The sequence below is a fragment of the Calidris pugnax genome, unplaced genomic scaffold (assembly GCF_001431845.1).
Source record: "Calidris pugnax isolate Ruff unplaced genomic scaffold, ASM143184v1 scaffold111, whole genome shotgun sequence".
Classification (NCBI taxonomy): Eukaryota; Metazoa; Chordata; class Aves; order Charadriiformes; family Scolopacidae; genus Calidris; species Calidris pugnax.
This window is the reverse complement of record NW_015090872.1, coordinates 8358431-8382722: the sequence shown is the minus strand read 5'-3', so window position 1 is coordinate 8382722 and position 24292 is coordinate 8358431. Positions and strand designations below refer to the sequence as shown.

The 24292-nt window shown below is 35.6% G+C and overlaps 1 protein-coding gene across 15 annotated transcripts in view; it reads right to left on the bottom strand.

The window, feature by feature from the left end:
- Positions 1–24292, bottom strand: part of DLG1 (discs, large homolog 1 (Drosophila)) — a 134751-nt gene that overhangs the window by 6103 nt on the left and 104356 nt on the right. For 4 of the 15 annotated variants that reach the window (XM_014945881.1, XM_014945871.1, XM_014945877.1 and 1 more), the window contains 7 exons: positions 20703–20879; positions 15905–15974; positions 10710–10809; positions 7305–7346; positions 4105–4155; positions 2821–2922; positions 2398–2570 (listed from right to left, as the gene is read on the bottom strand). In XM_014945881.1, coding sequence (XP_014801367.1) covers positions 2398–2570; positions 2821–2922; positions 4105–4155; positions 7305–7346; positions 10710–10809; positions 15905–15974; positions 20703–20879 — 715 coding nt within the window. Of the gene's footprint in view, positions 1–2397; positions 2571–2820; positions 2923–4104; positions 4156–5701; positions 5738–7304; positions 7347–9997; positions 10032–10709; positions 10810–15904; positions 15975–18064; positions 18135–18954; positions 19132–20702; positions 20880–24292 lie in introns of all 15 variants that reach the window. The other 11 variants (XM_014945884.1, XM_014945886.1, XM_014945876.1 and 8 more) reach the window with 10 other exon arrangements.

Sequence of the window (24292 nt, the reverse complement as noted above, 5' to 3'; positions counted from 1 at the left end):
TGTTTCCCAGATCAGGATGCTGACTGGTATCACTTAAGAAAGGTCTTTGTATGTTCTAGCAGAGTATTTTACTACAAGTCCTGACCTATCTACATCTGTCAAATGGTCTCCCTGTAAATGCAGCACGCACTCTGAGAGCTGAGATTTAAGAGCATCACCCGGTCCATTTTCTGTTTTGAGATTAGACACTTAGTATTTGCTGCGTTTGGCCCAACAGCTTATGCAAGGTGCCAAAGGATTTCGGGCAAAGAGTGGAGAAGTAGATTGCCAGCACAGTAGCTGTGCTGGACCTTATGGAACATAACTGGGACAGTTTATTCCAAATCAATAATGAACATGCATTAACAGTGACCTCAGACACAGAGATTTGCAAGCCGCTAGCTGCTGCTTCCAAAGAAAAGAGGATATAGAAATTCAAGTGAAGGTGACAGGGAAAAGAAATGCAAGTACTTCATGACACAATTATCATGTTTTCATCCAGGGAAGCTATTTTGTTCTTTGCACTGTGCATTCAAACAGTATTTTACTTCTTTTTTCTTTTAGTTCCTTACTTGCACAGCATCTGACTGAGAAACACAGCATCCACTGTCTTTTACAATAATGGAACAAAGACATCAAAAAGCATCTTTAGATGTGTCCATTATAGGTAAGGAGATGAAAGAGATATGGATCAGCTAGGAACATGGGCAAATGAACACAATTTAAAGCTATTGCAAGAATACTATTTCTGGTACTTTCGGGGTAGTAGCAGTCACTTCTGTTGTGCCTTCCCCTAAATTCATCATAGAAAACTTGGAAATCATCTTTTATACCCCAGTAATAAGACCACTGAAGAGACTCATCTCTTAAGTCAGATGAAGAACACAAGGAGGGAGCAGCCCCAGACTGACCAATCTGCAGCCCCGTCTTGATTTTGAGTCAAGTTCTGAGGGACAGGCCATTGTTTCCCGGAAAAAATAATGTTAGCTGGAACTGAGAAACTGCTGCATCTACCCCAAGTCCCATGGTGTCTGTGCAAGAGATTTAATAGCACGGAGACATCTGGTAGTACTTTGTTCTTCATGTCAGTTTATGAAAGATTCACAATTGTTTTATATCTTACTAACACCACCACATGGGCAAAAGAACACAGCCAGCTTCAGGTCTAGGATGGAAATGAAGGACTGGATCTGAGCTTCCAGGTGAAGCAACTGTGGACGAGCCTATAATGTTTAAGCTGCTCAAGAAATAGTTTCATCATTTAATCACAAATTATAGTTTCACAAGTCTGTTCAGCTTCCCATCCAAAGTATTGTTCATTTACTTCAACAATTTTGTAATTCATTTTATTTTCTTTACTTTTCTTGCTATATACCACAGCGGCAGGTTCTATTCCACAGGGTGAGAAAGACGGCAGAAGAAAACTTCGTCACATGAACCACAGTCTTACCATGTTTGCCCTGGTTTTGATTCCTGTAAATTACACTTGCCAGAAATAACAATCCTCAGCCATTTGGCGAGAATGGTCCACACAGTTTTCCAGAGGACTAACCGCACTCCCACGTCACAGGGGGTAACCACACTCAGCCTCTGCACATCCAGACCGAGAGCACTCACACTCGTGAGTTCCCACCTAGAAAATACCTGTTTCTTCTCTCATACAGATTAGGTAACAGTGTCTACTGTAAATGCACCATATTTGTAAAGTAGCAGAACTACACTCATCAGCGTAATGTGGAACATTTGCAAAGAATTTTCACTAATACTTTTTCTTTAAAACAAGTATCTTATGCTAAGAAATACGCTTCCTTTTTACCACACTCTTTTTCAGAGAGCTCCGGTAAATTTCAATTTGATTTCAGAAATATTTCGATTTGGCAAGAAATAGCTAACTAAAATCTGTTCAGGATAAAAACAGTAAGGTCAGTCTTCAAAACATAGTGGTAGTTATGTAAAAAGTCTTTCTAATATTGAATTTATTACATTTATGCTTTTCCCTGTGTCAGCTAAATCCATAAAGAATATAATTTTTACAAATTTTCTTCTGCATGGGTCTGTATCAAATGCATCATGATATTAATCAACTCCACCACCACTATTCTTAACTAGTTAATGATCTACGTATGTAAGCTGGGCTAATTAGTCTGTAATTCCAATTATTTCTTCTCTATTCTCTTTTTATAGGAGGGCAAACCCTATGGTTGCTCTTTTCCCATAATTAAATCGCAATGCTTTCATTATTCCAAAGTGACATTATTTCCCTAAATGCATCTGTGACAATGCACTTTGTTTCTTGTTTTATACAAATTCCTTTCAAAGTCAGAGGCTTCTAATGGCTTCTTGCCATTTTTCTCTTTTCCCCTGTCAGGACAGTCAGATAATCACTTCAGTAAATGAAAGTAACTGGCATCGATTTACCTTTTCTGCTACTTCTCGCACTGATTGGACACTTGTTCCATAAAGATGATTATTGTACTGGCCAGCTTCAATGAATTTGTGATCCTGAATATCTTTCTCCATTTGCTCTCGAGAAGTGACAAAATGGTAATCACGTCCATCCACCTCATAATCTCGTTTTGGTCTAGTAGTATCTTTAAAATATAAACCAAGAATTTTTAAAGTGAAACAAAAACCAGTGACTTTTTTCCTTATAATATCCAAAAAGAGTCTCCCATATATACTGCAAAATTGTCACAAGCAAAGAGATGACTGACAATTAAGACAGGTCTAAAAAGTTTAGAGACTATATTAACTTTTTTTAACTCAACATACAGAAGATGTTTACTAAGAAAATTAACAGAAAAAATCATTTAGAATTGCTTTAGTGTTGCTGAGACTTACGTGGAACACAGGAGCCAAATTTGTCCGGAAATTCTGAGATCAGATCATCATTTATTCTGTCTTTCATGGGTCCCAAAACAATCACAGGTCGAGTGTAACTGACTATTAAACATAAAGGAACAACATCAGTTACATTTCAGTATGATTGTTAACTTTTACAGTTCAGAAAAATACGCGTTATCCATCGGCATCTGTGGTGGGGAACAGGAACACTAAAAATTCTGTGTCTACTATAAACAGTGAAGCCAGATTAGGACCAAAGTGAAAAGGAAATTAAAACGTCCCACTGGAATTCAGTGAGAAGCATTTTTTTTTAAATGCAAATGTGAGAAAATATTTTCTCCTATCAATTCCCATTTCATTCAAAAAACCACTTTTTTTCTGAAAAGAAAAAAAAAAAATCACTTGGCAATTGCTAACCAAAGCAGCCACACCAGAAGCCCATAGAGAAACAGAAGACTGTCAATTTTTGTGACATTTCAATTAAAGCTCACTAAAACAGACAAACGATCTATTGACACAATTTTTGCTGTTAAAGAAAAAAAGAACTGCAACAGCGAGAATGCTAAAGCAATATGAAACAAAAGAAAACCATAATTTTTGAGGTTCACAGGGAACACTAAAAATTCTGTGTCTACTATAAACAGTGAAGCCAGATTAGGACCAAAGTGAAAAGGAAATTAAAACGTCCCACTGGAATTCAGTGAGAAGCATTTTTTTTTAAATGCAAATGTGAGAAAATATTTTCTCCTATCAATTCCCATTTCATTCAAAAAACCACTTTTTTTCTGAAAAGAAAAAAAAAAAATCACTTGGCAATTGCTAACCAAAGCAGCCACACCAGAAGCCCATAGAGAAACAGAAGACTGTCAATTTTTGTGACATTTCAATTAAAGCTCACTAAAACAGACAAACGATCTATTGACACAATTTTTGCTGTTAAAGAAAAAAAGAACTGCAACAGCGAGAATGCTAAAGCAATATGAAACAAAAGAAAACCATAATTTTTGAGGTTCACACTGACAAAACTGTTAAAACACGCCATGTTTTCCTTATGCAATGTAAACCCCACATAATAAGTTATTTTAAGTAGCACACCTTTGGATTTTGCACTACATAATTTAGCACTTGCATTTAATAATTTAAGCCTTTATGCTTTATCATTTCAGTGATGCTAACAAGTTCAAACCAGAGAGTTTATCATGGTGCTCAGTGCAAAAGGGCACATGAAGCATTCTGGTAACTCAAATGATTTTTATTTTACACTAAGTGAGATCTACAAACCTTCTTGTTGATTGACTGGTTCGTATGACAAGACGTATTCCTCTTGGCCACCTAAAATGTAAATGCAAAGACATATCTATGTATTTTTTTCCTAAACCAAGATATTTAGAATCATTCAATGAACTGTAATGATACAGACATTTCTCAGTAATATGCATTACAATGACACTGATGAAGGACATTTTTCAAGAGCGATGAATTATAAAAATCACAAAGATCAGCCAAACACAAAGTTTTAAAGCATAAGGCACATACAATATAAGTAATTTCCTGGTTTATGTTAGTGTGTCAAACCGACATCAAGCACAAGAAGAATTTTTAAGCATTATTGAAATGCTCTTACACACGTTTCCCTGAACGAAATGCATGCATGCTGTCATTCACTGCTAGAGGCAATGCCACCTTCATCATCAACATTCTCCATACTTTGAAGCCAGCATTAACAACAGCATTTTTCTATATTTACACAGGGCTGAAAATCATGTATGTCAAGATGCACATATCTGGTGTTAACTTTATCATGAAGTGGCATTTTTATAAACATTTTTAACCACTCTAATTCTACCAAAAAAATATTATGATTGCATAGACTACATAACAGTTATTTTATTAATGAATTTTTAAAGATGAAGTTGGAAACAAAGAATGCTTTTGTATCGTTCTCAGCTACAGAAAGCACATCAGCAGTGAATGAAACTAAAATAACTGAATTTTGACTTTTGACAGCTGCAGGTTTTTTAAATGTTAGTGAAAGCATCTGAAATATACCTCAGCTGCCATCTCTCTAAATGATTATTTCTAGTCTAACAAGATATCTCTGAGTAAAATTTCCTGCAATATAATCACTATAAGTTAACTCCATGAAAGCAGAGATTTGTAATTCTGAAGATAGAAGCTCAAATTTTACGACATTGCTACGAACTCTGAATAAAATACAGTCCTTAAATAACTTGTGTAATTTCAGTACATTCTTTGGAGTTCATAAGCCATACTTATAACAGGCAAAGGAACACACCCATGTTATACCACAGTTGCGTAGAAACAGATGGCAGATGAAGGCTTTTATAAATTCATATATTGCTTCTATGTATCTAGTCTTTATTTTATAGCAAATACCATTGATTTTTTAAATCTAAAATTTACGATTTCATTAAAAGAACTATTTTGTTTATTTACAAAAAATTTGCATTCAAACTATATTACAGCAATACATGAATGAACATTTTAATTTTGTAAGTTATTACAAGTGAGGAATACCTTAAGACAGACATGAAAACATGCAACCTGTATATTTTAATATCTCAAAAAGTTACTCATGCAAATGGATTTTAGAAGGACAGTATATACTTTCAGAACCCCTTTTAGACTAGGGAGAGGAATAGGGAATCACCAACTACCAACTCATCTATGAAAGATCCAGCTCACATATAAGAAGATACTTCTTTGGAGAAGTCACATTGCTATAAGGTCAAAAATTAGTTAAGCAAACTACTAAAGAGATAGTAACAAGTATAAAGTATCCCCTGATTGAGGGCAAAAAGTATATATTGTCACTGCTTTTCAATACTTTGGAAAAATGGATATTAATAGAATGAACCTTTTGAACAACCGTACTCATCTGTAATCAAGATAACTTTCATATTAGACAGCAGCAAGAAGAAATTAAAAAAATTATTTTAATAAAAAGTACTTGGAAGTACGCATTCAGATAAGCAAATCCATGACACTCATAATAAAATCAGGGCTTCTCAAGTAACAACAGAATAAAAAACTATTAGTACCAATAATGAGCTGTAAACATAAATAAAGCAAGCTCTGAGAAAAAACATGGGGGCAGGGGTACGGAGAAGAGAGGAAAGCAGCAAATTTATAAAGAAACGGTCACGGTTAGATAGTTTTAATAGTGCATCATTAATAATGGTTAGAATTTGTAAGTTTGTCAAAGGCAACTTCCATACATGCTCAATTTTGTGTTATTCTCAGGGAACACAAACACCTTCCCCAATTGGTTTCTTTTCAGTTGCAGCCTACGACACTGTTAGCATTTTATATATATGTGTAAATTCCTTTCCTTCTTCATCTGGAAGAAAAACATGTGGATCATCACCTCTGATCATCTACAGCTTCCAAACAAATATATCTCCTCACTCCCCTAACATAAATAGTATCTGTTTCTGCAGTGCCGGTGACAGAGTTTGCAGGCCAGCAGAGCTCATCAGCGAGCCACTCGCTGTCACACTGCCTGACTTCTGCTGTTCCTTCTTCTCATTTTTCTCTTCAAATCCTCAACTTTTTCACCCTCCTGCTCTGCTCTATGCTGGGTTCCAGCGCTGGATGGTGTGACCCTACCGAGGAGGTGTTCACTGGAAATGGCCAGTGGGACTGAAGTTCTGTTTCTGGTTTAAGACATTTTACACTGCAGAGCAGCATCACGCGGCATATTACCCACTACGAACATGTAGTGCTGCTGGAGCTTGGGTAATAGAAATAGCACTATAGCTTGGGCTAGTGAAAAGCCTAACTCAGTCTAGTATTCAGAAAATACTATGTCTTCAGAGAGGGAGGGAGAGAACGCGCAGGCGCGCCTGGCACGACAATTTATCATAACTGACTCCAGCACTGAGTGTGTGCCATACGCTTTGAAGACAATTCATACTAAGCATCCACACTTGACAAAATAGATAAATGAAAACTAAAAGCAAGGGTAAATACATGTTTGCTTCTCTTTACTTTCATTAGAAGTGTATACATATTAAATCTGAGTACCAATTGTAAAAAATCGTGGATAGTTATTGCGCTATTTAACAGATTACACAGTTTAGTTATGCTTTCAGTATTAAGCTCCGCTACATACATTTGTCATCATTAAATTTACATTTAGGTTTTAATAAGTCTAGCTAGCTCGCATAATTTAAAAGAAATAGGAATTGATTCAAATTAAGCTGAACTAAGAAAATCATAATTACAATAAAAATATCCATAAAGGCGGTTTGCAATGATTCTCTCTAGTCAGTTTTTTAAACACAAAGACACATCAGAATCTGCAGTATCCCAGCAAACACATGAATATGGATTTCACCTGAAGGTGATTGGGAAGTTCTATTTAACATGTAAATACCCAGAAAAGACAGACAAACAAAACCAAAGGAAGAGCTACTAAACAAAGACTCTAAATAAACAAAGAACTTAAAAACACTTACGGTAACTACTTTCACTATCGCTGGCATTAGAGGTTACATGCTCTGAAATTGCAACACAATGGAAAAAAAATAAGGAACATACACTAATGACATGAGTTCAAAAAAAAAAGCAAATTGACACAAAATAATCCAGGTGAAAGACAATACTGATATCAAAACGCTGAAATCAATACATACTGCATATAAAAGTTTTAAGGTACTTCTCATAGCTCTCAGGATCAAGCTTAATTTCATACGAAAGGAATGGATGTTAATAAAAAGAAAAACATTAAGTAGCACATCAAAATAAGACTACAAAAAGTACACTAATTCCTAGATCACATGTAACCCTGCAATTATTAGGTTTTCATTTCAAGATTAATTTTGTTGTGCAAAAACTATGGGATTATGCATTTCAACTTTTATGCAGATAAATTATTTACTATATTAGAGTTTTTTAGCAGAAAATACCAGAGAATAGTGCAGGAAACATAGTGTAGCACATTCAGTAATAGACACTTTCCTATATAGGTATATTAAATAGTTTACTCGAAGTGCAATGCTAAATTAAGGGATTTTTCCCCTCAAGTAATGCTTTAGTTTTCAAAACCTGCCGATTTTAATTCTGGACTATCTATATTAATTTTATGCCATTTGTATAGTAAACAAAACATTTCAAGTAGCTACAATGTGTTTATATTTTCTTTTTTAAGCTATGTAACTCTGTTAAGTGTTTTTATAACAAAAATTAATGCAATGGAAGAATTTCAGGTATCAAACTATTCTGTTACCTGAAAAATCTACAAGTCTGGTGAACAAATATGAACTTTGATATTGCTGAACTTTATCGTATAGAACCAATTTTCATGCCACCCAATGAGTTTGTCTATTTGTAATAAAAAGCACTAACATCCACAGCTTTAGACTGCATTAAGAAGCTTGTGTTTGACATATACAAGTTAAATCCAATTAATTTGAAATTATGTACCCAACTGTGTGCATACGGTAATACATATTGCCTTTATAAAACATTAAATTCAGTACAGTTCCTCCCTTACAAGATTGAAGAGAAGGAAGCGAAGGGACTCTAGAGGTAAGAATGCAATTATGAAGCAAGTATGTTCCTAATGATTAAGAAACATTTAAAAGGTTAGTCGTCATACATAAACTAATTAACCTTTTAAAAATGTTTTTGGATAAAGTGAACTAGTATATTTAAACCACAAATCTCTGGCTAGACTGAACTCCCTCACGTCATTTCTGTGCAGGAAAAGCAGAGAAACATTTCCAAATGTTTGCAAGTTCCAGCAATTTGGATCTATTTCCATTTCATTTTCTTGTCTTGGAAGAAGAATGTGCACATTGGCATGGAAGAGGCAAACAGTGATGTTTAAAAGGCTTGTGGTAGAACATGAAAGGGAGACATTGTGAACTGAGAATACAAGTGTGTAGTCTCAAAATGGGCACCTTTGGTAAAGATGTAAAGCTTGAAATGTCAACAAGAGCAGCAGTCTTGCAGAGTCTGAGTAACACAGCTTGCATTAAGTGTGGTAAGGCAGTTTCAAAAAATCTGACTGTTGAAAAACGTTCTAGAAGCCATTTGTTTTTATAACAAAAGAATCACCTAGTGACATTTCTGGACCACATCACACAGTTCGAAATAGGTACAATCATAGGCCGTAAAGGCTGCTTTTCATCTTCTGCTCTGAACCACAAGGCCATAAAGGTTGCTACGGTCTTCTGCTCTAGACCAAGAACTTCCTTGACACAAGCCATTTCAGAAGTGGAAAATTAATGTTATAGTTACTAGAATTTTTACTTTACGACTGAGGTCAAGTATAGAAGCACACCCGTTCTCACATGTCATTTCAGGCAAGCTGTGCATAACGGTTATGCCCTGGGAAAAACGGTTTTCTTTAATGACCTTTAGTCACTTATCTTTAGTGACTAATTTCACTATTCCATAAACACTTAACAATGCATGTGTTAATTATCTGAGATGAAAGCAAAGTCTCGACTATTTTTTCTGTCATTTTAGTACAGTGGTGGTGTCCGTGTACAAAACCTGATCTGTTAGAGTACTCGGCAACTTTGGAATCTTACTGTATATGCAAGTAGTGAACAGTTCTGCAGGAAACAGGAAAAATGCTTATCGGTCTCCTCTGTCAGCTATCCCACTACCAGGTCTAAAAGAATTGTAAGTCTTCAAGTAAGTCAGACATAAAAACTCTCATGGCATTTATTAAGCAAAGTTTTTTGTTTGTTCTAAGAAGCTGTAAACATCAGTCACCTAGAGAGAGGACTGAAAACTCTAACTAGATAAAGTATTGCGGCAATGGCTGTACTATTACTGTAAAAATCCATAAGTTATTTTTAAATAAACAAAACCACAAAGACAAAATAAAAGTGACATTAAAAAAATCATCAAATTTAAAAACACAGTACTATTAAGGACAAACAAGTAAGCACTGGTAAGCTTCTGAGCAACAACAAAAACAAATCTAATGGGATAGTCACATGAACTTAAAGTAACACGTTCCTGAAAGCAAAAACCCCCAGAACATTACAAACTAAAAAAAAAACTCATGAAACATTTTTAGAGTCAACCTCCTTATGGCAGTAGAACATCAGTCTCAAAGAGATCTGTTAAAAAAAAAAAGTAGTAATTTTTCAGATGGAGGTTAAAATAACTTGGGAGTATTTTGATCACTTACTCAGGCCTTTTGATCCCATGTCGTCAGGGACCTCCTGCAGTAGTCCCCAGAGGGCAAGCAATAAAAAGACAATCACAAAGAAAATAATTGTCAGTAATATATAAAATTGGCGCTACGACAGGAGACAGTTTCCCAGAACATCACAGGGGAAGGCAAGTCTATAGGATTTGACCTGATTGGCACGGGAAGTGCAATCAGAGACGCAAATGGCAGAGAACGCAGCTTGGAGTGGACCTGGTCTGAATTAGCAAACTTATGCAACGCTTTTTTTCGTGCTGGCAACAATGATGAAAAATCAAAGTAACCTTTCTTCATCAGGCAAACCGAATTAGAATGGAATGATTTTGAAGTAACTAGTTAAAGGGACTGATTTGAGAAGCCAACAAGCTCTGTTACAGTTTTTTGTTGCCGTGCGCTCTCAGAAACGAGGAACCATCGCTGACATCGCTGGAGGCTGTTACCTCCTCCAGCTCCACACACACTGTTACTCAACAGTATTATTCGCTTTATTCCAAACCGGGATACTCTTGGGTTAAATTTCACTCTAACAGCAAACAAACGGTTTTATTGATTTTGTAGATTGGTTTGTCATTGGCACCTCAAGCTCTTAGCCTGTTGCAGCTCACGAAACTGTCTCCATGGTAACACCCTACTGCAATCTAGCAGGCCCTTCTATGTGTGCTTCGCTCTCCATCGAATGCCACATACTTACGGTCAATATCACTGGTTTCCTGCTCACTCTGGTCCTTGTTCTTGTAGAAGGGAAATTTTCGGGAAAAGAGGTTCTTTTTACGCTTGTCATTGAATGACTGCTGAAGAAGAGAAGGAGGGGCAAAACAAAGGATGTCTAATGTCTGTGTGAACAAAGGCCCAGACCAGCAGCTTTGTGGAAGCTGACTCCTATAACCACATTATGCAGTGCATATTCCAGTTTAACATTATCTTCTCCGCTCATTAAAAATAGAGATCAGGATCATGGCTTTGCTCACACCCTCTGTATTTCACATGCTCGCTACCGAGAGAGCTGTCAGGCTGGGTCCTCCTCTATGGCCTGACCTGCACTTCACAAAATCAGGCTTGCTGGGAGTGTAAAAAGATGCAAAAAACTAGGCTGCTATAAGGCCAAACTGTAATAAACTCCAAGTCAATTAAATTGCTGATGGGATCTAATATAGGGGTTACATCTTTTTTTTTTAAAAAGGCTGAGGCTTTATACTGCTTTTGCAAACAGCTGACATCATAACAGCACAGCACAAGTATTTGCCCATCTGCAGAGGCAAAACTGTAAATACTTTGGTGACAACTGCTAAATAACATATCGTACATTAAAGAAAGATGGAAGATAAAAGCTGGCATTGTGCTGAATGATCTTATGATAAAACTAAGTAACAGTGAAATGGGAAAAAAGAAACATGTCTAGCTGAAATATCCAAACAATAAAAAAACCAAATCAAACTGTATTTGTTTCAATTGCAATACATTGCAGTTGATTGAAACAAATGACTTTGCTCTACATAAGTCTGCATCCCAATGCCAACATTAACTTTAAAAAGATACAAACTCATTTCATTTGTTTACTGTGGCAATAATTTTTTTACAGGTGCATTTATAGGGAAATAGCACATGAAAGAGTCTGTACGTCCAAGGATCATGTTCAGCAACTTCTGACATTAACTGCTTGTGTTGCTGAAGAATTTCTGAATCTCAATTGTTATAAAAATTTCTAGTTACCTATACAGATATATAGATATCCACCTGTTTGAATATAAACTATTATTGTGCTCTTTGTCTAAGTGAGGAGAGCATCAAAGTATTTTCATTCATATATACGTATGTCCACAGGTATAATTAACACAAAATTTAGTAATATCTGCCATGCCTTCTGCTGAAGACACTATGTGACTACAGCAACTTTAATTTGCTGTTCCAAGTCAATAAAGAAACTCAATGTATAAATAAATCAGTAACATTTTTATTGCAAATATGCCTAGAACTAATACAGCTAACTTGAAGCCAGCTGAAATTTCTTTTCATCTTCAGTGAATCATCCTACCACTTTTGCCAAGACATGAAATTTGCCATGTTTTCCTCATTTGGTTTGCAGAATCTCTATTATGGAAAGGATGGCAAAAGTAAGTACATGAACTTGGTTTCGAGGCTGTAAGCCACAGGGGGGCTGTTTATTTCTAAGCCAAGCAGAGCCCACGTGTGCAGGAAGTAATAAAACTTTTACAGAACCATTTTTTAAAGGCTAGTTTGAAAAAACTAAAAATATTTTCAATTCATACATTGAAGACTCTGTTAACAGCCATTTCTAAAATTTGGAGCATGTTTACTCTCAAGTAATTCTCTGTCTGTCTTCAGCCAGCGCGAGCTCATCTTCCTCTAGTATATACAACACAGTTGCAAAAAGATATATTATCTTTTCTCCCAGCATTAAATATGGAATGAAATATAGTAACAACTGGGGGTGTCAAATAGGACAAAGTTTTTTCAGAGATGGACCACCCTGTTTGGTACAATTACAAAACTGGCATTTGGCCTTCCTAAGGGAATGCCTATAGTGCAAGACACAAGCTGCATCCTGCTGGACTGCTAACAGCCCTTCTGGCCATCTGCTTTAACACAGACTTGCTGGCAATGTTGGATACTGAAACATCCAGTGATATTTTCATTACTGTTCTTTAAAAAAGTTTAGTTAAAATTACCAGGTGTTAAAGTGGCACATGGTACCACGGGGGCACAACTGGTGACGCTGAGCTCTGGAACCAGCAGTACTGTGTTAAGTAGGAAATCCATAAAACCTTTAATTGGCTGGCATCTGTCTTCAACTAAAACTGTCATTCCACCATAAGAACTGGTAAATTATAAACCTGACATATGGACAAAAGAACTGGTTTCAAGCCAATCATATGCTTGCTGGAACCACAGTTGGCACAGGCAAGCTTTTAGGTTATGGTCCTCCTGACCTTCTCTATCTGAAGTCAACAAGTCATTGCAATTGATTTCTCATAACCAGAAAAATTAATGCAATCAACAGAATGAGGGCAACAAAGAAATATGCCCAGAGGAGCAGATCTTTGCTGAGTACACTGAGAAATACTGTATCATGAATTTCAAAAAGTGAAGTTTCACAGCTATATAGTAGTTCTATTTGGACAAATCCCTCTGTTTGGGCAAAATAATAGGGGAAATAAATGTAACAAAGCTAAAATGGTTAAGTTTAACTGAGGTGGTGAGACTCTGCAATTTGCAGTTAAAATAAAAAGGAGTGGCTGATTCATTGTACTTCATAAAACATAATCATGTTCTTCATTTTAGTTTTGAATGTATTTCATAACAATAATTATTTTCACTTTATGTACAGTAAATCTTACTGAACAAATATTAAATTTTATATACTGCATGTATAATGGTCAGAGTCAGTTCCATTGCACAAAAAAAAAGGGGAAAATAAAAGTAATAAAGTAATAATATACTGATTTTGCATAAAAGATTAGCCAAAGGATTATTTTTAAAAGATACCATGATCATAAAAAGCTAGAGAGGATTGCTTATTAGTTGAAAATGCATAGTAATTGTATTAAATTTTTCATAAGCCCACTGCAAATCATAAACAGGCATCATAAGCAAGAATACATTAAAACAGAAGCAGCAAAGAAAGTGAGATAAATGTGTATATGAAATGAACAAACAAGAAAAAAAATAACCATTTCTGCTCCAGATTTTTTAGTTTTCCTTAAAATAAAAGGAACATGGATTTTAATGTTTGCCATCACTAGGGAGGTTCTTTAAGGTTTTAATGTAGAAATTTTGAAGAATTGTACAAAGTTGGTATTTCATCCTGTCCATGGAATATTTTCACATATTTTCACAGACCCGGGAAGGCACACAGTCCATTAGGACACGTACAGTGCAGACAATTTACTGGGAAAAATATCACCATGACAAACGCAGGAAGAATAATTTAAGGATAAACTGTAACGTTAAAACATTTACAGCTGAAGCAAAAGATTGTGAACAGCGTAAGTGTGCAAAATGAAATGTTACTAAAGGAAAAGAACTGCAGTTCTGTATCAATGGCAAGCGTAGTTGCTTTTCCACTCAAGTGTTCCATGCACATCCTTGGTGCTACGCGAGCACACAGCGCTCTGCACCAACTCGCTATTGTCAAAATGCTACTTCAAATACATCGTTAATTAAGTTAACTGTTTGCGGCTTCCTGGTAGACAAATTCCAAACCCATGCAGTTATCTGCCAAAGAACTTGGCAACGTTATTTTAAGTGATTTTTCATATCTGAAGTATTTAAGCCATTTTCTTTATGTGACTTCTTAGAAGGGAACTCAAATTGCAAAAACGATCAGGTTAAAAATCACCACATCAATTGATAACATTTTATTCCGATAGCAAAATATGAATGTACCAAAACAGAAAAAACCTGCAATCAATCTATTGAATCCTCAAGGCAGTACCATAATTGTACATCAGAAAATAACTAGAGGTATTTTCTTTTAAATGAATGGTTATATGAAAAACCATGACATTTTCTTCATTAATAAACTAAACTGAAATCTTTGCCATGTAGCAGGAGGATGTACCCATGGATTTGACAGTCTGTAAAGTATAAAATCCTAAACTATCAGGATAAAGTATTGAAGCTTTAATACTTTATGTATGTGATTGTTCTTGTTATGAAAACACTAACTGAAATAACTAAAAAGGAATCTTTGGGATTGACAATAATGACTGACTACTGTCACCACCTTAGTGCTATTAAAAAAATAACCACTATTTAAGAAACACCTTCCTCAGGGTCCTAAAGTATGTTTCAGATTTTAAAAATGACAATATATCATTACTTTAGAAAGCTCTTATATCTGAAATGCATATACCTAAATCTTGAAATTACTAGTTATATACTACTGGTAGAAATTATAAGGTTGTGAAATTGTTTCTCAAATTTCAAAATGACCAAAACATTGCAAAAAAGCTCCACCCTCAAAATAAAATAAAAAAAAATGGCTGCTTTATCATTATGAAATTGCTATAATTTCGGCTACAAACATTCCTATTACTACTTAAGTAGCTACCCTGCTTTCTCACCACTCATTCCCATCATGCGTACTGAGACAGCGATTGCATGTCATGCTGTGAGCTGCATCAAGGGACTGGCTAAAATTAAAAGCAGGATTTCTTTTGGATCAGGTTATTTTTCATTTGCATTGGTTACTGTATGGTTTGAGCCCAGCCACATCAGTATTTGCACCAATAGAGAGTGGCAGTGCGAGAAAACAGCTGAGACAGAGTCTGACTCTGGTCAGCAAGGGTGTTACCTCAAGCTTCTGTTGGCCTATGACCTTGTGTGGAAGTCTTTAAAGCTGCTACATCCATAATTGTAACTTAGAAGTTACTTTACGCTGTCTGCCTAACAGCACATCATAAAACCCCATTTCATCACAGGGACCCTGTTGAGCTTTATTTTCTTGTTCGCCAGATAAATTAAAAAGCCTCAAAGAGAGAAACATTTTACTTTTTCTGACAATTGGTAGTAAGCCAATTCCCGAAACAAGGGTGTCCAGGAGTACAATCCATCCTGAAGGTCTAAACTGCTTTATAAACATTTGCAGTGCTGTTATAAATGGCTCTATTCAATACTTGGTTAGTTCGTTCAACTTCTATTACATTCCATTATTAATGATAGTGTGTATATATATCTAAGCAAATCCTTCCAACAATTGGCAGTGTTTTGGCAACTAAAGTTTGTTTTGGTGTTCAAAATTATTTTATTTCTATCTAACAGGATATAATCTTCTCACTAAAAACCGAAACTGAGTCTGAGTACATAAACCACTGAAAAATGTTACCATACACAACGCCAGATGTAACTAGCACTTTATTAACTCACCCCTTTATCTCCTCTTGTTTTGGAATTGAATTTCACTGTCTTTAAACGGGCTCGTTCTTTTTTCTCAACTCTACCGCACAAACATAGACAAAAATGGTAAGTCAGTAAAATTCCAGAACTTCAAGTTACTACTTGTTACAACGTAAGCATATAGGTGTACCTTTGTAGCACAGATTTTTATTGCTGATGACACATTCAGAAAATGGAAGCCTGCTAATGGCAGACTTTATGGGAAAGTAGGGTATTATTTCTCAAGCAATGAGCTGTGAGGGTATCAGAGTATTTTGTTATGATGTAGGTTCAACGAACTCGGAGGGCACAAAGAGAAAACATGACACATTAAGTGAACAGTCTCAATTATGAATCAACAGCGGATATTAAGATTCAGACCACCTCATCTTTTATTTGTGTCTCTGGTTACCAAAAAATACCTTGTCTCCGTTTACTCTGGCCACCAAAGTGAGGCTTGCCAGTTTTCCAGGGTTTGGGTAGAAAGAATTCATGACAGCGTCATGATTCAAATTAAATTTACTTTGCATGTTTTCATATGTAAACAGTGAAATGTTTTTAAACTTTATGTGACTTCTTAGAAGGGAACTCAAATTGCAAAAACGATCAGGTTAAAAATCACCACATCAATTGATAACATTTTATTCCGATAGCAAAATATGAATGTACCAAAACAGAAAAAACCTGCAAACAATCCAGTGAATGCTCAAGGCAGTACCGTAATTGTACATCAGAAAATAACTAGAGGTATTTTTTTTTAAATGAATGGTTATAGGAAAAACCATGACATTTTCTTCATTAATAAACTAAACTGAAATCTTTGCCATGTAGCAGGAGGATGTACCCATGGATTTGACAGTCTGTAAAGTATAAAATCCTAAACTATCAGGATAAAGTATTGAAGCTTTAATACTTTATGTATGTGATTGTTCTTGTTATGAAAACACTAACTGAAATAACTAAAAAGGAATCTTTGGGATTGACAATAATGACTGACTACTGTCACCACCTTAGTGCTATTAAAAAAATAACCACTATTTAAGAAACACCTTCCTCAGGGTCCTAAAGTATGTTTCAGATTTTAAAAATGACAATATATCATTACTTTAGAAAGCTCTTATATCTGAAATGCATATACCTAAATCTTGAAATTACTAGTTATATACTACTGGTAGAAATTATAAGGTTGTGAAATTGTTTCTCAAATTTCAAAATGACCAAAACATTGCAAAAAAGCTCCACCCTCAAAATAAAATAAAAAAAAATGGCTGCTTTATCATTATGAAATTGCTATAATTTCGGCTACAAACATTCCTATTACTACTTAAGTAGCTACCCTGCTTTCTCACCACTCATTCCCATCATGCGTACTGAGACAGCGATTGCATGTCATGCTGTGAGCTGCATCAAGGGACTGGCTAAAATTAAAAGCAGGATTTCTTTTGGATCAGGTTATTTTTCATTTGCATTGGTTACTGTATGATTTGAGCCCAGCCACATCAGTATTTGCACCAATAGAGAGTGGTGGTGAGAGAAAACAGCTGAGACAGAGTCTGACTCTGGTCAGCAAGGGTGTTACCTCAAGCTTCTGTTGGCCTATGACCTTGTGTGGAAGTCTTTAAAGCTGCTACATCCATAATTGTAACTTAGAAGTTACTTTACGCTGTCTGCCTAACAGCACATCATAAAACCCCATTTCATCACAGGGACCCTGTTGAGCTTTATTTTCTTGTTCGCCAGATAAATTAAAAAGCCTCAAAGAGAGAAACATTTTACTTTTTCTGACAATTGGTAGTAAGCCAATTCCCGAAACAAGGGTGTCCAGGAGTACAATCCATCCTAAAGGTCTAAACTGCTTTATAAACATTTGCAGTGCTGTTATAAATGGCTCTATTCAATACTTGGTTAGTTCGTTCAACTTCTATTACATTCCATTATTAATGATAGTGTGTATATATATCTAAGCAAATCCTTCCAACAATTGGCAGTGTTTTGGCAACTAAAGTTTGTTTTGGTGTTCAAAATTATTTTATTTCTATCTAACAGGATATAATCTTCTCACTAAAAACCGAAACTGAGTCTGAGTGCATAAACCACTGAAAAATGTTACCATTCACAACGCCAGATGTAACTAGCACTTTATTAACTCACCCCTTTATCTCCTCTTGTTTTGGAATTGAATTTCACTGTCTTTAAACGGGCTCGTTCTTTTTTCTCAACTCTACCGCACAAACATAGACAAAAATGGTAAGTCAGTAAAATTCCAGAACTTCAAGTTACTACTTGTTACAACGTAAGCATATAGGTGTACCTTTGTAGCACAGATTTTTATTGCTGATGACACATTCAGAAAATGGAAGCCTGCTAATGGCAGACTTTATGGGAAAGTAGGGTATTATTTCTCAAGCAATGAGCTGTGAGGGTATCAGAGTATTTTGTTATGATATAGGTTCAACGAACTCAGAGGGCGCAAAGAGAAAACATGACACATTAAGTGAACAGTCTTAATTACAAATCAACAGCGGATATTAAGATTCAGACCACCTCATCTTTTATTTGTGTCTCTGGTTACCAAAAAATACCTTGTCTCCGTTTACTCTGGCCACCAAAGTGAGGCTTGCCAGTTTTCCAGGGTTTGGGTAGAAAGAATTCATGACAGTGTCATGATCAAAATGAAATTTACTTTGCAGGTTTTCATATGGAAATGGTGAAATGTTTTTAAGCCCACATGTAATGTTATTAAACCCATATCTTGCTTACAGGGAGAACAAAGATATGGATTTGGACCACCTTTATCAACTTCAGCATGCAATTCATAAGACTAAGTAGGATTTCAATGAACTTCTCATTGAGTTAGTCAGAATCCCACTACAGGTTTTTGTTCTTGTTTTTGTGGTTTTTTTGTGTTTTGTTTTTGTTTTTTTTTCAAAAAAAAAGTGCATGATGCAGTACAGACTTAACACAAAGCATATGCAATATATGTATTAGTCAGATCAGACATTTTAATAGCAGACATTTCAAGTCAATAAAATACGACATACCTGCGTTTGCTTGGGATAACTCCAACTTCATCACTTTCTCCATCTGGAGTTACCTGCCGTGCTTGCCACCATTCATCATCAGAAGCATTAATGACGTGGAGAATATCGCCAAATTTGAAGTTCAATCCTTGACTTGGAAGGCCGCTATCTTTAGTCTTGTCATAATCAAAAAGAGCTCTACATTGAAAAGAAAAAAATTAAACATAGCAAAAGTAAGAAAAAAAAGCACGGGAGTATAAGTAGCACAAAATCTGAAGTAAGCTGCCTCCGTTGTTCATAAATGATTGCATCATTCTGACAGTTGTTTCAAACCAGAATGCTGAATGCACATACTCTCTCATAACACACACAAACACAACATTCAGTACAGTATCCACACACATTTGTACATTTTAGTGAATGAGAACAAACTTCATCCAGAGCAAAACTCCACAGAAGCAAAACTCTTTCCAAAAGGTCCATAGAAGATGCTTCCTACAATTCAATAAGTACTTTGCACGGAGCAAGTTACATCTCAGCCTAGGATATAAAAAGGCAAGCAAGTATTTGAAGCATACGGTGCTGTCAAAAGTTCTGTTAAGGTGCATTATTTTATATCAAGTTATATATTGGAATTATTTTAGTAAATAAAAATTACTGTCTGTCTTTAAAATAAAAGTCAATATCCTGCTCACAGGGTTGCAGGGAAAAAAAAAAGAAAACAAGTTAGAAATATGATCTGAACACAACTTTGCAGCACCAGAAGGCAGAAAACCTTACAGTTAGAAATATGATCTGAACACAACTTTGCTCTGCAGCACCAGAAGGCAGAAAACCTTATGTGCATTCTTTTGGAAAATTCCCAAATATTTCAACAGAACCTCATCCTTTTTTCTAAGGTAACTCTGTTTTCAAATAACAGGCACCAGCAATAGCAGAACACCAGCTGTGTGGGTCCAATTTTATTAACCTTCCCTTTGCCAGCAAGGTTGGTTTATTCAAGTCCACTATTACCCATACCCATATTCCTGCCTGCTTTCTACTGACTCCTTCCACCTTCTTACTTATGAAAGCACAATTGTCTGGAAAGGCACATGGAGCACCATACTGAGGAACCAATCTGGGTTAAAACTGATTTCTTTTCTCCCAGTTGGATCGGTTTATATCTGGATTGGTTCCCTGAGGAACTGAAGAGACTTGCAGTATGTTTCTCCCAGCACAATTGAGGGTTTAGTGAGGATGTGGAAATGAGTGAACAGTCTCAATTATGAATCAACAGCGGATATTAAGATTCAGACCACCTCATCTTTTATTTGTGTCTCTGGTTACCAAAAAATACCTTGTCTCCGTTTACTCTGGCCACCAAAGTGAGGCTTGCCAGTTTTCCAGGGTTTGGGTAGAAAGAATTCATGACAGCGTCATGATTCAAATTAAATTTACTTTGCATGTTTTCATATGTAAACAGTGAAATGTTTTTAAACCCACATGTAATGTTATTAAACCCATATCTTGCTTACAGGGAGAACAGAGATAGGGATTTGGACCACCTTTATCAACTTCAGCATGCAACTCATAAGACTAAGTAGGATTTCAATGAACTTCTCATTCAGTTAGTCAGAATCCCACTACAGGTTTTTGTTGGTTTTGTGGGTTTTTTTGTGGTTTGGTTTTTGGTTTTTTTTGCAAAAAAAAGAGTGCATGATGCAGTACAGACTTAACACAAAGCATATACAATAGCAGACATTTCAAGTCAATAAAATACGACATACCTGCGTTTGCTTGGGATAACTCCAACTTCATCACTTTCTCCATCTGGAGTTACCTGCCGTGCTTGCCACCATTCATCATCAGAAGCATTAATGACATGGAGAATATCGCCAAATTTGAAGTTCAATCCTTGACTTGGAAGGCCGCTATCTTTAGTCTTGTCATAATCAAACAGAGCTCTACATTGAAAAGAAAAAAATTAAACATAGCAAAAGTACGAAAAAAAAAGCACGGGAGTATAAGTAGCACAAAATCTGAAGCAAGCTGCCTCCGTTGTTCATAAATGACTGCATCATTCTGACAGTTGTTTAAAACCAGAATGCTGAATGCACATACTCTCTCATACACACACACAAACACAACATTCAGTACAGTATCCACACACATTTGTACGTTTTAGTGAATAAGAACAAAGTTCATCCAGAGCAAAACTCCACAGAAGCAAAACTCTTTCCAAAAGGTCCATAGAAGATGCTTCCTACAATTCAATAAGTACTTTGCACGGAGCAAGTTACATCTCAGCCTAGGATATAAAAAGGCAAGCAAGTATTTGAAGCATACGGTGCTGTCAAAAGTTCTGTTAAGGTGCATTATTTTATATCAAGTTATATATTGGAATTATTTTAGTAAAGAAAAATTACTGTCTGTCTTTAAAATAAAAGTCAATATCCTGCTCAAAGGGTTGCAGGGGAAAAAAAAAGAGAACAAGTTAGAAATATGATCTGAACACAACTTTGCTCTGCAGCACCAGAAGGCAGAAAACCTTACGTGCATTCTTTTGGAAAATTCCCAAATATTTCAACAGAACCTCATCCTTTTTTCTAAGGTAACTCTGTTTTCAAATAACAGGCACCAGCAATAGCAGAACACCAGCTGTGTGGGTCCAATTTTATTAACCTTCCCTTTGCCAGCAAGGTTGGTTTATTCAAGTCCACTATTACCCATACCCATATTCCTGCCTGCTTTCTACTGACTCCTTCCACCTTCTTACTTATGAAAGCACAATTGTCTGGAAAGGCACATGGAGCACCATACTGAGGAACCAATCTGGGTTAAAACTGATTTCTTTTCTCCCAGTTGGATCGGTTTATATCTGGATTGGTTCCCTGAGGAACTGAAGAGACTTGCAGTATGTTTCTCCCAGCACAATCGAGGGTTTAGTGAGGATGTGGAAATGAATGATGACAGGAGCCTCTTACCAAGCTGTAAGAGATGCTCCTAAGAACACGCCTTGTATTCTTATATAAGACAATCTTTTTTTAAATTTGAAAATGGTGTATGAACCTCACCTACATAAAGTGAGACGTGCCTGCAGGACACAGGCCAAAAAATCCTCAACTTTATTTTATCTGCAAGCTCACGTGTTTGCCAGCAATGCACTTTCCAAACAATATCCTGTCTCAATTTAGAGACTTGATACCAAGTCCATCACAAAGCAGTATCAATAGATTACGTGATGACTTAATATAGTGTCCTTTACCTTCTCAAAACTTAGTTTCTTCATCCAAAATGCTAGTCTTATGTACCTGTTTCTGCACAATTTTTAATGTCTCAGAATTTTTTTTCAACCCATGTAAGTATCTAAGTCACAACTGTGTGCTCCAAAAGGTATTTTAGCTTTGTGAATTTTGCCTCTCTAAAGCACTGACAGTATTTCTTTGGGTTTGAACTGCATTTGTTCATAACCAATGACAAATTGCTTACAGGGAAAAAAAAATCAACATTTGCTGTTAGATTAATTCATCTTTAGCACAAGGTCTACTGCAAAAATCAGAGTTGGTTGGGACATCATGACTTTCTGTGGCCATTAAAAGTATCAAAAATTTTTCATAAAGGGCTAAAAGTTTTAATAAATGTTTTCTAAAAAGTGTAGAACAAGACAGACATTCTAAAAGGGCTTCAAAGCATTCACTCTCATAATACATGATCTATATTTAAATATTCAATACTGTTCATTTGTTAAATCTATAATAAAATTCAAGCTTTCAATTTTTGAAAGAGCCTGAAGGCTGAAGTACCATCTTCCTTCAGCAGTGCAACCTCTGTTATAAGACCTTTCAGTTTAATTCCATAAAACAGTTGAGACATCCTGATTCTTTTCAAAAAATCAGAACCCTCATTTTCTTTGAAATAGTGCAAATACTGCACGTAAGAAAATTATGCACCTAGTAGTTATTCCACCAGGCTTATTCTGTACGTCTGTTAAAGTAGTACTCTGGACAAATACCGTTCCATATCTCAAAATAAATTGCATATAATCCATTATATAATTTTAATGCAGATTCAAGCTGTGTAAATTTTCATTGAATTAATTAAACGCATCGTGAAATTTATTTCCTGAGAATTCTTGTTAGCATTCAAGCAACAATTTCTACAATATCACTTCTAACTTCTAAGATTTAGTTTGAATATAAAATTATATGAGCAGTGAGCTGAGCCTAAGAACATTAAAATGCATGTTGAATGTTTAAGAAAAAAAATACACGAGTGCAGTGGAAGCACAAATGGATTAAAACATATTATCAACATGTGCTCTTCACTCCAGATAAATGGTAATACTGTTTGAAACTAGATGTGTGAACTTTCAGAATAACATAGGGATGCCCAATTGAACTCCTCCTGCAGGCGACTGCACTCTTCAGGCCTGGTTCTAATGCCAGATCTTATTTTCCAATGGATTTAGTTAAAAATTCCTAATGATTTAAAAACTGTGAAATTTCTCCCACTTGGAGATGTAACCATTTTCTGCTCTGATTCAAGCAGAAATCAGCACCATTGTCTGAATCTGTAATGTATCATGCTGGTTATAAAAATGCACAGAGGGAAAAGGAATTTTCAAGTTTGAATTCCGCACACATTGCACAGACTCAGATTTGGCATACAAGATGAGATAAAAAGTGGAACACATTTATTCCCTTTCAATGTGTTATCCCAGAAACATGATACCATGAAAGTATCTCACTTTTTCACATTCTTTTTAAATCTGTAGATGAAGGAGGAGAGTGTATAGATACAGTTCAGATGCAAAAATATAAACATTGTATGAGATAATCTCCTCTAAGAATAGAGATTAAAAGAAATACAAATGAAAAATAAGAGAAGGCCATTAAATCAGTACATCTTAATTAGTCAGGGGGAAATTAGATGTGCAAATGACAAATTAGCTGCTGCTGAATTGCTGTATTTGTATTGTCCTCCAAGGACTGTTTGTTATATTGATATTCATTACATACTGATATACATACAATTAAGAAGCAAAATCTTCCACTGTACTTCAAATTGTATTTTCAGGCAAACATAGTTATCTTTTCCTTAATATTACATCACACTCCCAAAATGCTGTTTAGACTAGTCATAAAGATATCCAATTTCAGTTAGAGGGACACAATGATGTATCTGATTTTATTTGCTATTTTGCTACCATAATTTTTTGAGAAATCACCAGAGTGAGTATTTCTATTTGATAGGTTTTCCACAATTGTGGTTGAATGCCTATCAACATTTTGCTGTTGGATTTACCATCCAATTCAGCATTACGTTATGTAACTGGAATCCCTCAAGGCATATCCAAAACCAAACATCACAGAAAGAA